Raw genomic sequence first — 15,194 nt, 5'->3', positions numbered from 1 at the left:
AAAAAAAAAAAAAAAAAAAAAAGAGAAGCTCATTGTAACGTGGGAGTACTTTGCTACACTTCTCAGGATTTGCTACATTTTCTAAACTTTTCTAGGAGTTGTACATAGCTTCCATAGTTGTTAGAATGTTCTATAATCATATACATAATACTAGGTGTAGTAGAGATATATAAAATATTCTAGAACATTATAGAACCTTTAGTTTATGTAGAGATTTAAGAAAATTTCTAGAAGAGATTTTTAGCCATTGGATCAAGTAAATCTCCACTATCCATTGAGGAGGTAGAATGACTATAAATACCACTTATGGTGGCTCATAACCATCAATCCAAAAATCCAAGAGTGGAAACAATACAAGTTCCTTACAAAGCTAAGTGTTTCTTTTCGCTTCTTTGTGAGGTTCTTGTCTAACTTATTTTTGTACCCATCTCATCGTGTTAACTTAGATATTGCGAGGCCGCACGTAACGTCGTTAGTCGGAACGAGTTCATGACGCTCTCTTAGTCTCTATCAAATCATAATGTATTTAAAAATCATAGAATTTATATCAAATCATAGAAGTTATAATACTCATCCTCCTCCTTCCATCTGAGTCTGTAGTAGAGGAAAGTATACACGCCAGCTTTATGCATAAATTTCTAAAGACAATAAGCCATAAGACCTACATGAAAAAACTGAATATTTCTAAGTTTACAAACAGGATAGCTAAAGTCGTAACTAGGAAAGAGTAATCCAGCTGTTGACATGCCTCACCACTAGAATTATCATCATCCTCTACAACCTCTCCCAGTTCTATTATACAAAAAAAAAAAAAATAAAAAAATAAAAAAAAGCTCGGTATTACATCAAATCAGCAAAAAAAAATAGAATAGGAATTAAGATAAACAAAAAGTTACTCTATTAAGATATTTCACTTGAATAGAGTACTAGTTTTTATAGAGGAAAGACTTGGAGAATATACTTATTCTTTACCTCAGGACTCTCAAAGAGAGGCATTTCCATATCTTACAATAAAGAAAGAATCTTGACACTTTAAGAACAAAGCAGAAACTTAAATGATTACTTACTTAATACTAGCTAGAAAAAGAAGAGACTAGACTTGTAACCTAAGGGTACACCAAATAACTTAACCATTGGCAGTGATTAATTAGGATGGGCATGTACACATATTTGAATAAAACATTTCCTGGCCAATTCAAGAAAGGTTTACCACAAAGATACAGGTGTGACATGCGAGTATCTTCTTCTTATCGACTTCTTTCTTTTAGGAATAACGGTTTATTGCTGCATCAATTCAAATATGCATGAAAAGAATAATATACCAGACTAATTAAAAAAGAATTTGGAATAATACAGAAATAATATAAAAGCAGTTTCAGAATGGAGCTAAGTTTCAGAGCGAAATGAAGTCCAAGAAATAATGTATCCGACTAATTGAAAAAAGAAATGAAATAATATAGAAGTAACATAAAAGCAGTTTAAACCCAATGGGGTAGCTCAAGTGGCAAGTGAGCTCTCTTTGTGGGGAGAACCTGGGTGAGGACCTTGTGGACTTATCTGATCCTTTGATTTAAATAATTCAGTGGTTGTGATTAATTCTATGCAATAGATTTAAATTTTCGCGCTCAGTTTTTTGTGCATTGATACTCAATTTGTTGTGCATTCGTTCTCAGTTTATTATGCATTCGGTCATAGTTTGTTGTGCATTTGCATTCACAGTCGTTAGATTACTATTGACTCTGTGACCATCTCGGGTTGGTCCAAAAATGGTCCGGCCCGGACCGTTTTCTCACGGGTTGGGATTTGGCCAACAAAACACGTGTAGGCCGGGCCAGCCCGTTAATTATTATTTTTTATTTTTTGAATGAATATTATTAAAATTGTTTTATTTTGTATAAGTTAAGAATTGAACTCCTGACTTCTTAGTTAAAAACTAAGATCATTTCCAACCAAGCACATCAAACCTTTTAAATAAATACCATGTACGTTTATATATATATTATACACACACTACACATATATATAATTACATTTTAATTTTATAAATAAACTTTATATTAATATTTATATAAAGATACAATTAATTGTATTAATTAATACTAGTTTTTTTATAAAAGACAACGATTTTATGTAACCGTTGTCGTTGGTGTAGTGTTTTTAAGCGCACTTGAATATACAACACTATAAAGACAACGATTTTAAAAAACTAAAAAAGGGACGGTTTTTTTAAAAGACATCGATTTTATTTAACCGTTGATTTTTGTGTGTTGTTTTTAAGCGCACTTGAATACACAATACTTCAAAGACACTGATTTATTAACATCGTTGGCTTTGTGCGCTTGCTTTTTTTAGACAACGGTTATATTTAACCGTTGTCGTTGATGTGTTGTTTTTAAGCATACTTGAATACACAACACTTCAAATACAACGATTTTTTAAAACCGTTATCTATGTGCATTTTGTTTTTATAAAAGACAACAGTTTTATTTAACTGTTGTCATTAGTGTGTTTTCTTTAAGCGCACTTGAATACACAACGCTACAAAGACAACGATTTTAAATCGTTGTCTTTACGTGTCCTCGATTTTTTAAAATCATTGTTGTTGGTGTGTTTTTTTTAAGCACACTTTAATATTTTAAAATAGACAACACTTCAACGACAATAGTTTTTAAGAACATTTGTGTTTGGCGAATATTTAAATTAAAGACAACAGGTTTTTATTAAACCATTGTGTTTGGTGTGATATTATTTAGTATACTTTTATAATATATAAATAAACAACAATTTTTAAAAAGTATTGTTATATTTTAAGATTGTATCTGTACACTACTACACTTAAAGAAATTAAATAAAACAAAACTTAGACAAATAAAGTTAAGAAAATCTTTGCCAAGCACTTTGTGCTCAAATAGCATGTAGTGACTTCCCTCGTATGGGAAGTCATGAGTTCAAGTTTCAATGGAGTTTCAATTTTGAAATTGACTCTTATAAAGGCTCACTCGATTTTTTGCCCACAACTTTTTCAAGTGAGATTTGTTGTGTTTTTTGAGACTATCTAATGTTAGGCAGTGGGGACAGCTGCCCCCAAGGCAGCTCCGCCCTTGCTTATAGCCTTAGGGCATCCCATTAGAGAAACCTCAATAGTTTGATTTTTATTTTTTTTATTTTTTTGTAATTTTTGAGGTGTCAATTAGGAGGGAGAGGGGAAGGAAAAATGAAGAAAAAAAATTAAAAACATGCCCTCACGCCAGCAGGCTTGGTTTGTGCAATCCACACATGCCTGTGCGCCTCCCCTCTCCATTTTTTTTCTCTTGGTGGGTCCCACAGAAAACCAATCTTGTAAGAAGAGCCCAAATAATCTCTCACCTTCCTCTCTCTCTTCCACAAGCAATATTTTTAAAAAAAACTATGAAAAAATCACTAATGTAGTTACCCTTAGTAGATGTAGTTTTTGAGAAAGTATGACTGATGTGGAGGAATTAAAAGTAAAATTTCAAACCAATTGTAATAATTGGTCTGAAACTTTTCACTGGTCCAAAATTTGGGTTAAAATTTTTAAATAATCATAAAATCCCTGTAATCATGGGATTAGATTTTATTCTCCACAACAATGGACAAATAATAATAATAATAATAATAATCACAACACATGACACATACACATGTTAGATATTTACTTATATTTCAAATCTGATTTAAGTACAAAATTTATGTTCATAGGTATAGAATTTCACAACACAAGATACATAAATTCATATCATAAGACACAACTACTAATTTGTTTTAGGTACATAATTCATACTCTTAAAATACAAAATTGTATAACACAAGATACAAAAAGCATCAATATAAAATACATACATATACACCAAGGTCCACATTGTACTATGAACCTAGTCCGTGGTATAAGGATTGGCAGAGACAAATTATTGTGTGGACCATGATCCACATAGTGGTGTGTGGACCATAACAAAAGGTACATTTTTAATATTCGTCACGTACTGAATGTACATAATACAAAATAATGTACTTTTCCTAAATACAATATAAATTTTTAATATACTAAAAGTAAATTATTTGTATACTGAATGTACATTATTTGATAGTATGGTTTGCACGGCTGTGTGGACCAAAATTGGGCAAGCTACAGTGCTACACGCCTACACCCCTGCCTACTATGACAAACTTTAATAATAACAATCTCCCTAACGTGCAAGAAAACAACACCAAACCTTGTTGCTACACGAAACAAACCCACCCCATTCTGAAAATCAAAATTAACCCCAAATCTTTAAGATATCTGTAAAAGTCAGACAACATTTTTATATGGTGAATCAAAACACACAAAGTAATACATGAACTACTACAAATTGGAGGAGAATTCTCTCTACCAATGCTTTATATTCTGTACTTTAGATGGTACAGCTAAACAATTGACAAGTGAGCTAAAGAGAAAAGACCTTATGAGGTAAAAAGATCCAGGCCTACCTACATTAGCTCGCTACACTATTTCAAGTGTGTGGTTCAACTTCCCTTTCTCCAAACAATTCAGCAATAAGAATATCAATTGCGGAACTCGAATTTCTATAAATAATCAATCACTGTAATCACTTCAGAATGCGGATTACGGCCAAACCAACAGCGGATATAGAGACTATAGTACCTATGCAATACTTTACAACATCGTATTTTGCTGCCTCCAACTGTGCCCTCAATGAATGAATTTCCTGGATCATACATACAATTAGATACACGGTCCCAATTGGATGAGAGTTCAAGTAATCAAGAGTTCTTAGGGTGAATATATGTGGTGTGTGTACTCACTCGATCAAGTTTGTTATCGAGGTTGGAAATTTCATGGCACTGGCCAGCTAACTCGTCCCGGATTCTCCTGAAATAGACAGAGCAATAGAAAGAATTTAGCAACAAACATGCAAATAGCAATTTGTATGCAGAAGAATATGATTACAAAATACACAAGTGTGAGAGTGCTTATTTACCCCCTCTCAAGGTTCTGATCCAGCCGATTGCCAGCAGTGACTTTGTCGATTTCATACCTGGATGAATATATATACATCTCAAAGTTGAAACCAACCAAAAAGACAAAAAGAGAAAAAGAAACTCGTGTAAGAGTTCCAGGGAGTCGGAGATTTTCAAACAAACCTCAATTCACTGCGCATCTTTTCAATATCAGTCCTGAGCTTTTCAGTCTCACGTTGCAACAAAGAGAAGTGGTTTTCCTACATTAAGAATAAAAAGTACAACCAGTGAACCAAGCATGAAAGTTCTTTCAAGTTTACTATATGCCTAGGGGAAGTTAAAATAACCATGTATATTTCTAACTAAACTAGTAAAAAAATAAAATAAAATAAAATAAAATAAAAGAAAAAAGAAATTCATCTTGCATATTTCTAACTGAACTACATAGAAACATTTTTTACAGCCAACTCAAGAAATTGTCCTCACATCATCCTACAACATATTAAGTACATACCATAATCTTTGAATTAGCAGATTTGCAAGCAACAATAAAGCATATGGCATTTTTTTCATTAGTCACGGAGCATGCTCCTAACCCACACTTAGGAAGAACTCAACAAAAGTTGCTTCTCCATCAAAGTGGAGAATGCTTCAGAGTTAAGAAGTCCACCTTACACAATCCAAATGCATAAGGTGATTAGCTGGTATATTTTCATCAAAAGTTGAGAAAATATAAAATTAGTAGAGAGGCTTAATCAAAGAAGAAATGTCCACAAGACCAAGGAATGTTTGAATGCCAAACCAGGTACTCTTGTTGGAAATTAAACATGACTTTTCATGTTGACATTTTTTGACAGCCTTCAGAGGTTCATATCTCGGTGATTATTTGATGAACTTGAAAACATCACATTTCCATGGAAACTAATGAAGTTTAGTTTCTAAAGAATCAAACAGCTCATGAATTGAGAGTTAGCAATTTAGTTAAAGCCGGCTGTTTCCAGCAGTCAGATAAATGAGTTGGTTTAGCCTCACACAACCAGAATTCCATAAGATTGACATCAAGTAGGTAATCATTAACACACTGTATTCTCTCACAAATGTGTTGAATAGGACACAATGTTGCTATACCTTTTTTATTACATTCATGAAGTACGGCATTTTCTATGAATGTAACTAAACCATAAAAAGAAAGAAATCATCCAAAAGTTTTGGTACATAAGTATCAATAAGAATAGAATTTGCAGTAGCCAATTGCCAGGCCAAGATGCTCAAACCTTAGAATTTCCTCATAATTAATTAGAATACATAGATTCTAAAACCATACCTGAGAGCTCTGAACTTCAGATTTGAATTTAGACAAATTTGTTTCATGAATCATCTCAATCTACACGAAGAGAGAACACACTGCAAGTATGAGAAGTTCTGCACCGCATTATTGTGATAAGTGAAAATTAAAAACTATTTTAAAAATTTCCAACAACTCATAATCTCTGTGCTTCTATAGAAACCCCAAGGCTTACTTTCTGCGATTCGGTTTTTGAAACATAGGAATTAGCTACATGTTCCAAGCTATCGTTCAAAACATCCTTCAAAGCAGCCGTGAGGGCTTCGGCTTCCTTCGATGGCACGCCTTGAGATTCCAATCTCCGCACCTTATGAGCGAATGACCAAGTTTCGAATCTTTAGGCAAAAAAAAAAAACAATAGAAATTCCCAAACTAATTGCAAGCAAATATGTATAAACATTTTCAGAAGAATTAAAACCAAAACAAATATTTAACAAACTAGATGATATTTTACCAGAGCAAGAGTATCGACGATAAACAAGTGGTTGGAGGTGGAACCAGACTGCTGAGAAATGTTCCGGATGCATTGGAATCGGGTTGGCCCGCGGAGCCTGGTTCCCAAATGCACACCCATGCGCTTCGCCGCATATGCGGCCATCTCACGCCGATTCACGACGCTCAGCCGGAACGGAAGGAAATCAAATAATGTTGCAGTTGTGGAAAGAAAAACGAAGCGTCAGCAGTTATCTATGAAATGAAATGTTCACCGATTGTCTTGTCATGGCATATATAGTTGGTATCAAATATCAATTAGCGGAGAACATGGTAAAACTTTTCTCGGTGATCGCGAAAATTTTGTATTTTTTTATTTAGATTTTTGTTTCTACCCATTCCATGAGCTTTTTCCTATTTTGATGGTGGCTGAGAGGCGAGAATGGGGGACTGAAACCTGGGCAGGAGGGGAGCAAAAAAATAAAGTCGCCCACCGTGGGGCTCGAACCCACGACCACAAGGTTAAGAGCCTTGCGCTCTACCGACTGAGCTAGACGGGCTTGTTGAGTTAACTCCATAATCAAAGTCTCAATAATAAATTAATTTTCAATCTTCTAAGTTACATTGTGCAATTGCAATTTCAAAGGAAAATAGACCTCTAAACTTTACAACAAAAGCTAATTAGACACCTAAACTTTTAAAAAATGCAATTAAACCCTTAAGCATGTTATTTTTTTTGTCAAATTTACCGATAACTCACGTCTCACATGTTACTGGAAAACATCACCATCCACCAAAAGGTCGTCTTCTCCGACAAAGGCGACCTTTACTGGTCACCCTCGTCGAAGAGGTGATCTTTTGGTCGCATTCTCTATTAAATGGCGACCGACGATGACTTGGCCGTCACCGATCACCGAATTTTCGCTAGATTGATGCCTGAACTAAAATGATCTGTAATAATAAATCATTTAACAGTTATTGCATTTTATTGCCTCAATTTGACATGTTAAAATGTGTAATTGCACTTTTTAAAAGTTTAGGGACATAATTAACTTTTCAAGTAAAAATTTAAGAGTTTATTTGACCCTTTTTCCCAATTTCAAAATACAATGTTGGAATCAGTGAAAATCTCTCATTCTCAGAGTAATGAAATTCTATTGGAATTACATTTCTAAGTTTCAAAGCCATTGTAAAAGTTCTGAAGAGAAGAGATATGGTGTATTTACAAGAGCAAGAATAACCCCTTTACAGTTTACACCCCCACCCCACCCCACCCCAGCCCCCTTCCTCAGTTTTGAATTCTGTACCCTGTCTTGTAAGCTGAAAATTAACGGCAAAATATGACGCAAGTCTTATCTCTTGACAGAAGCGCGACCAAAAACAGGATAATATGTGTCCAGCTGAAGCAGTTCTAGAATCTCTTGGCTAGTCCACAAATATGCAGAGTGACCATCAATGAGTTCTGTTACATCAACCTGTTAATGTAGGAGTTAATTGAACCGTGCTGCCTGGAATAGCAACTTTGTTGGGGAAAACTTGGAAGTTCATTGAAGACTTACATTCTCGACTCCAGGAACATCAACCGGTTGAATCCCAGCTAGCCCTTGAGTGAGGAGACTGTAAAAACAACCAAAAACATTACTGACATGAAAAGGTGCGGAATAGATTCATCTGGAGTGGGGACCATAAAGCTTGTTTCAACTCTCAAGTGAATCGAATCAATGTATGTTCTACGTGAGGTGGACATCTCAAATGCCCCAGTCTATCGTTTCCCCCAAAAAAGGGTAACACATAAGGTGTACTATGTGGACTAAGATGAGATATAGAATGCACAACCTAGCACGAAAGACAATTCCAAGCATCCAATCATTTGTAGAATAGACATTAACAAACCTCCCAGCCACCACCTGCAAAAGATCAGTTATCAAAATAAAGAACAAGTAAAGCATGGGAAGGGGACAAAATGTTTCCACTAGCTGCAGAGTAACAATTGGGAAAGTAAAACCTTTCTAACTGCTTCCCAGTTCACATCTCTAATCTTAATTGGCGCCCCAAGAAGAACAACTCTTTCTACAAGTCCAGCTGCCCAAAAAAAAAAGCACACATTTCAAACATACAAATCAGTATTAATTCATTCATTATAATGACAACTACTCACCATTATTGCCACTGGCAGCCAAAATCTCAAGACATTTGAAGATTACTCTTGCCCCTAGTGAAAAACCAACTAGTGTCACAGGCCTGAAAATATCATAGGCAATCAAGAATGAATTTGATAGTCTGCAAACTTAGAGTCAAACATAATGGCATTTTTGGTGATTCAATTTATGTTTATTTGTATAGTTCAAAGATATAAAAATAAAAATAACTAGCACCTGTGCCCTTGCAATCCTTTCTGCAGCACCTCTGCCAGCAGTATTCCAGCCTTATCAGATCTACAAATATACAGGAGGAAACTGATGGCAATTTCTTCCAGAAAGGCAGAAAGACGTAAAAAGAAAGAGAATGCTTTGCTTTTGTACTGCAGCATAGGACTAGAACTTCTTATAAAATCCAGGAGTTGGAGTACAGTTATGCCAAATAAAAAAGGCAAAAAGCATATTATTAGATATTTTTTTTTAAAAAAACTTTAAAAAGGACCAAAAGGTTAGATCCTAAACATAAGGCTAGTGTGTGATGTAGATTCCGGGAGAGAGAAGCAAGCAAATTTATATCTATTAATGTAATGATTACATTGAAAGCTTGATTAATGATGTAAAAGTCACAAAGTGAAAAGTGAAAAGTGAAAACATAGGGCTACCACACCAAGTTCACCCTTCTGCAAAGAGAGTGATTATTAGCCAAAAAAAAACATAGATAAGTGAACTACCTGTCTACAGCAATAGTCCATTCGCTGTCAATAAAATGAGTAAGAGCAAGTAATGTTGCTGGCCAAGCCAATGCTGCTAAGATAGAGCTCAATACTGTCATCATGGCACCTCGCTTCATTAATTCAAGAGCAATACCTGCAAGGATGATCTCATCAGCAATATACTGTTATACCCATCATTATAAATAGATGGTTTGTTGAATAGCTACAGGTATAAGATCATTTACTTGAAGTAAGCCAATTCCTAATTGCATAGCTTACAGCAATTAGATGCTTAGACTCCCACTGCAGTGCATATCTGAGTAAACATAAGGGCCAGGAAAAATTTTGCATAAGTAATAGTTCCACATTTTATGCACTTATAAGCCTTGTTATAAGAAATATTTGCAAAAGAAGCAATTGCATATGTAGTTTCCAATTAAGAACTATCAAGGACTTGTAGCGACATGACTCTGTGTTCTGAGCAAAGTACAGGGGAATGCCTTTTACAATCCAGCATTCATCACAAATGGAAATGAAATAGCAGATATACAGTTGCCAGCATCTAATGAATGCACAAAATATGGATACAAAGAAAGGACTCTCCACCTTTCCAAGTTATTGTATTCGCCTTCCCAAGGTCTAAAAAAATCACTCTCCTCGATAACAAATCCAGTGATTAATATCTCAACTGCTAGCCGCTGAATGAAAGAAGTCATGTCAAAAGAACTCACCAGAGATATAATCTAAGAGACAAATATAAAATTATATCAAGAAGAACAAACGAGTATTAATGTCAGACAGTAAACAGAGTTACATCCTGCAAAGCCAAAGCCTGACTAGTTGTGTGTAAACAGAGAGAAAAGAGAGTTTTAAAAAACCAATAATCAAAAAAGAAAGACAAGGACTCACGCCTTTGTTATGGTTTTCCCCTATTGTTTTAAACTCAAATTCATCAACATCTCCTATTCTCCGAGCCACTTTAGTCCCTGTAAGTCCCGCTCCGGCAGCTGATCCATGGAAGAATCAATAAGAATCATGAGGGATCAAAGCATGCAGTAATTATATATTGATTTTATATGTTAAAACTCCAAAAAATAAAATTAATGACCACTTCAAAATCACAAAAGAAGGTGCATATACGCTCTTCCATTTACATTTCTCAAAGTCAAACATATTAGCATGAAGAAGGTATTTACACAGATTTCTGGAAGAATATATCCTAAAATGAATCTATCCTATAGAATATTTGTTTACCTCCAAATGATGCAGCAACTGCGACAGAGCCAACAACACTTCCTGCAGCAGTTGCAACAGCAGCGAACCCACTTGCTCCAATTACAGGAACAAGAGTTCCCAATGTTGGAGCTAAAGCACCAAACCCGGCAGCAATGGCTGGAGCAGCTAAACCTGTAGATGAAGGTCATGGAAGCTGTCAAACAATTATCCTAAGAGACTTTTTACAGCCCAGGGTCGAAACTACAATAGCAAGAAAAGGCAAGGATGCCATACCACCAGTAATCGCCATTAATGTTCCTCCTGTCAATGCTGCTGCACCTATTATACCTCCACGTCTCCACTTAGCCCATCTGCTTTTAGAAGATTCGGCTTCTTCCTTGGATTCTTGGGCTTTCAATAAAGCCATTGCTGAACAAGCAACCATGGTCTCAATAGCTTCCTGAAATAGAAACATGCTTTCAAGAAAATACAATAAATTTGGTTTCAAACAAAATAAAGAGTAGTTTCCAAGATGCCCAAAGATCTTTGTAAAGCATGTCTATATTTTATGAAGTGATGCACATCATATATTTCATACAGAATAGATTATCTGGTAAACAAAGTTTCTTTAGATCTTGGGGTGCTAAATCTTGCATCTAGGCATAGTTATAGAAGGCTCTACTCATAGAAAATAATGACATGGGAGAAGAAGCGAATTAACTATTTACACTCATCTGAAAGCACATATAAACTAGACTAGATGATCAATCATACCACTTTAACCCATTTGACATCAAACCAAGTTGCAAGTAACCGCAAAGCCACACGATATCGAGCATCATAGCCCCTTCTTCGTTGAGTAGAAGCATTTTTATTATCCTCTGGTATAGCTGCCAGACAAGCTGAAAGAAGTTCATACAGAACTGCCAATTTCCTATGATATGAAAGGACCTTCAAGTCTTTTGCTGGCTTTTCATCAAACCCACTAATAGGCTCCATATGTGCATGTCCACTGCTAGATGGTTTGCCAATGGTCTCAGTCACCTGTTGATTTTCAACATGAGTAGCTTCCCCTTCAGGCATTGACTCTGAGTCAGCAGTTGAGAATTTCTCTCGACATTCATTCTCATATTCACGCAGCTTCTCCTTCTCAGATTCAATATCAACAGTTTTCTCTATGCTTGATGCCATAGCATCTATACTGTTTGCCAAAGTAATTTCCCTGTCCAGTGCTTCAGAAGAATCATCCCCGCTTCCCTCAGAGAGTAACCTAAGAAACTGAAGTATAGAAACAATGATATCAAGCAAGTAGAACTCGAAATGATCAAAAATTTAAATGGATTAATCTAATCCTTCAGAATTAGGGATGCCAAAACTTTTTAATTTCAATCGTGAAAGTTCAAGTTCAAGCAGCATGGACATTCACTCCAATTTCCAAATGATATCGTTTTAGATTATATTTTGAAGAGATGAGAGTACAAACCGCTCCCACATGACGATTGGCTGGTGCATGACCAGCAGTTTCCTCAATTCCAGTCCACGCTATAGGATCAATCTCTAGAAACCTATTATCCAGAAATTCAATACAAAACGGAAATTAAGCAAGCAAAACAAGATGATCACAGACGGAAAAAACCAAATATAGAAAGAAAACCATTTTCATTTCTATTTCTCAGTCCAAACTCAGAGAATTGCGCAGTGAGGATCATATAAATAGACGTACATATATCTAAATATTAACAAACCCGTAACTTGAAGACAGGGCGGAGGAGAGAGGATGACTGGTGCACCCAAAGCTGGGGGTCTTCGGCGACGGAATCGCTGCTGCTGCTGCTACCACTGCTGATGCGATCCTGGGTTAGGTCTTCGCCGCCATCGGAGGGAACCCCCAAAGGACGGGTCTGGTGGATCTGGGCCTGGTAAAGGGCCAACCCGAGAAGGGCGGCGGCGGCGTACCTCTGAGTCGGCGCGAGTATCGATGAAGACGACGTCGACGACGACATTGTATTTCATTCAACGGAAAGCAACTGCGAAAATCAGAGTGTCCAATTCCGAATCAATCAAGCGAGAGAAGAAACCAATTTCTGTTGTTTTCTTTGTAGCTACAGTGCTCTCAGCTCATTCAAAACTCTTGTTGAATCTTCTTCTTATTTTGAATATATATATTATTTGGCATATTTATAGTCTTGCAATTTTTGGAATTTCTTGTGGAAACTGGAAAAGCATTGTCGTCATTGTCCATTCGCCCACTGTCGCACTGCAATGCAAGCATTTACAGTTGGACATTGTTATACAAAAATTACCATTAACTTCTAAATGTTAAATTCTCCACTTTTTTTTCATATGGATAAGCCTCAAATGACATTGAGCTATTTATGAAAGTGAATTTAAAAAACTCCAATTAGACAGTTAAATTTAGAAAAAGAAAAGGTGCAATTAATTCTATTTAACATATTATTGCAGGTAATTTTTAAGTTAAAAATAATGCCAAAGACCTTGTGGTCTAGTGGCACTCGGTATCCCGGTTTACACTCCCACATGAATGATGAGAGTGGGTTTGAGCCTCAGTGGAGACAACTGTTGACTCGATACTAAATACGCAAATTTTACTGTGGACGTCGGATGTTAAATCAAATAATAATATGTTTTGATGACTTAAATGTTCAATTCAAATAATAATAATAATAATAATAATAATTTATTGGAAATTAAATATTTAAAAAAATTTAAAAGCTTATGGTCAAACTTTAAATTTTACTATTATTAATAATAATAATTTATTAAAAATTAAATATTTAACCAAAAAAAAAAAAAAAAAGCTTGCGGTCAAGCCTTAAATTTTTTAAAATAATATTAGTATTATTATTACTATTAGTATTTTACCGGTGCGATACACAGAAAAGGTTATGTTATTATTAATTTAAATTAAAAAAATAGAAAAATAAAAAGATGTTAAAAGGTACAATATAATAATGTAATTAGACTTCCATATATTTGGCCAAGTATCTATTTTCATATCATACAAAATTTAAATTTAACTTTTATATTTTTAATATAGTCACTAATCATATACATATTTAAATAAATTTATAGAAAAAATTTACATAATTAAATTGATTTATTCATAATTGTGTTTCATATATAATATAATTCCAATAGTATGAATAATAACTAAAATAAATATATTTAGAAAAGAAAGAAAAAAAATTTTAAATTTTGTATGAGTAAAATTTAAATTCTAATTGGACACATTTTCTTATATGATTGTATAATATATTGTATATGCACATAATATTTATTAATATCTATATAGACAAATTTTATAATATAATTTTTGTAATTATAATTTATATTGCTAAATTTGTAATTAAAATAATTACATTTAGAAATTAAAAAATTTAATTTTTTAATTTTGTATGATTAATATAGTGCAAAATATATGTATGTATTTATGAAAAAATACTAAATATTTATGAAATTTTATAATTTCATTTCCTTAATTATATTTCATGTTTTATTAATTATAATTAAAAATTACATTTAAAAACTAAAAGAATTTAATTTTTAAATTTGTATGGAATAATGCAATACCTAACTATATTACGTATTTAGACACTTTTATACATACATACATATGCAAAAAAAAAAAATATTGTAAAAATGAACCTACAACATTTTGAAAATTACTCAATATTACATTCAAAATTAATATAATATAATAATTTAATATAATTATATGTTAATTTAAAACATTAAATAAAAATATCAATATAGGTGTAATTTAAAATAGAGTAAATACCCAAAATAGTCCCTCGACTATAGCATAATTCACAAATTGGTCCTCGACTTATGATTTAATGTGGTCCTCCGTTAATGAGCCCGTCAACTCGCCGTGAAACAGAAGGGTAGTCACGTAATTTCACATGCTCCATGTCTTCTCCCTTAACCCGGTCGTTATAAGCTCTTGAAGAAGCATGTTTATAGCAGAAGCCATCTTTTTCAAGCTTGGCTGCAGAAGCAGATCAAAATCTAGGTTGAAATTAACCAGGTAATTGAGCAAGAAAGTCAATATTAAAAGATTCCATCAAAACTCGCACTCTCTCTCATTTCCACGTCTACTCTGAATCTGAGCTATGGCGAATTGGTCGATGAACTCTTCCCTCGCTCTTCTCGTTCTTCTTCCTTCCTGTTGCTTCGCTCTCCTCCACCACCGGCACCGCTTCCGTGAGATCTCTCAGAACCCAGCGTTCAGTTCTTCCGTAATCGCTAGGTTAATTTCTTGGAACAACTGGATCTTGATCTCAACCCGGATCCGTTGCGTGTTCTGTTTTGCATGTAATATTGTAAGAGAAATTGGAGTTTTGGCGAGAA

At 34.4% G+C, this 15,194-nt stretch overlaps 2 protein-coding genes and 1 non-coding gene across 5 annotated transcripts; all 3 read right to left on the bottom strand.

Annotated features, from left to right (window-relative positions):
* Positions 1 to 4,271: 4,271 nt before the first annotated feature.
* On the bottom strand, positions 4,272 to 7,217 carry LOC116012307 (protein FMP32, mitochondrial). Its single transcript, XM_031251823.1, has 7 exons — positions 6,780 to 7,217; positions 6,501 to 6,632; positions 6,305 to 6,364; positions 5,164 to 5,240; positions 5,001 to 5,057; positions 4,825 to 4,891; positions 4,272 to 4,727 (listed from the first exon to the last, which is right to left on the bottom strand). The coding sequence occupies exons 1-7, from the start codon at positions 6,921 to 6,923 to the stop codon at positions 4,608 to 4,610; spliced, it is 657 nt and encodes a 218-aa protein (XP_031107683.1). The 5' UTR covers positions 6,924 to 7,217; the 3' UTR covers positions 4,272 to 4,607.
* A 27-nt stretch (positions 7,218 to 7,244) lies between these two features.
* TRNAK-CUU lies at positions 7,245 to 7,317 on the bottom strand. Its single transcript has one exon. It is a non-coding gene; the product is annotated as a tRNA-Lys (tRNA).
* A 732-nt stretch (positions 7,318 to 8,049) lies between these two features.
* On the bottom strand, positions 8,050 to 13,016 carry LOC116013840 (transmembrane and coiled-coil domain-containing protein 4-like). 3 transcript variants are annotated; one of them, XM_031253787.1, is made up of 15 exons: positions 12,576 to 13,016; positions 12,307 to 12,388; positions 11,598 to 12,101; positions 11,118 to 11,283; positions 10,863 to 11,015; positions 10,518 to 10,615; positions 10,215 to 10,306; positions 9,854 to 9,924; positions 9,627 to 9,762; positions 9,133 to 9,300; positions 8,916 to 8,998; positions 8,763 to 8,839; positions 8,594 to 8,664; positions 8,317 to 8,374; positions 8,050 to 8,232 (listed from the first exon to the last, which is right to left on the bottom strand). In XM_031253787.1, the coding sequence occupies exons 1-15, from the start codon at positions 12,824 to 12,826 to the stop codon at positions 8,110 to 8,112; spliced, it is 2,133 nt and encodes a 710-aa protein (XP_031109647.1). In that variant the 5' UTR covers positions 12,827 to 13,016; the 3' UTR covers positions 8,050 to 8,109. The 3 variants fall into 3 exon arrangements, with proteins under 3 accessions (XP_031109647.1, XP_031109648.1, XP_031109649.1); XM_031253788.1 differs by having other exon boundaries at positions 9,133 to 9,192; positions 12,576 to 13,011; XM_031253789.1 differs by having other exon boundaries at positions 12,569 to 12,687.
* Positions 13,017 to 15,194: the final 2,178 nt, after the last annotated feature.

Source organism: Ipomoea triloba, chromosome 3 (genome assembly GCF_003576645.1).
Source record: "Ipomoea triloba cultivar NCNSP0323 chromosome 3, ASM357664v1".
Taxonomy (NCBI): Eukaryota; Viridiplantae; Streptophyta; class Magnoliopsida; order Solanales; family Convolvulaceae; genus Ipomoea; species Ipomoea triloba.
This window is presented reverse-complemented; position numbering and strand designations above follow the sequence as displayed.

Bases quoted from the DNA above. Each gene is read 5' to 3' on its own strand.
- LOC116013840 (XM_031253787.1), bottom strand. From the start codon at position 12,826: ATGTCGTCGTCGACGTCGTCTTCATCGATACTCGCGCCGACTCAGAGG. The intron at 12,102-12,306 runs GTTTGTACTCTC...TCTATACTTCAG, and splicing joins CCAATCGTCATGTGGGAGCG to TTTCTTAGGTTACTCTCTGA. The intron at 8,233-8,316 runs GTAAGTCTTCAA...CTACATTAACAG, and splicing joins ATGTTCCTGGAGTCGAGAAT to GTTGATGTAACAGAACTCAT.
- LOC116012307 (XM_031251823.1), bottom strand. From the start codon at position 6,923: ATGGCCGCATATGCGGCGAAGCGCATGGGTGTGCATTTGGGAACCAGG. The intron at 6,365-6,500 runs GTAAGCCTTGGG...CTCTTCGTGTAG, and splicing joins CAAAAACCGAATCGCAGAAA to ATTGAGATGATTCATGAAAC. The intron at 4,892-5,000 runs GTAAATAAGCAC...TGTCTATTTCAG, and splicing joins GATCAGAACCTTGAGAGGGG to GAGAATCCGGGACGAGTTAG.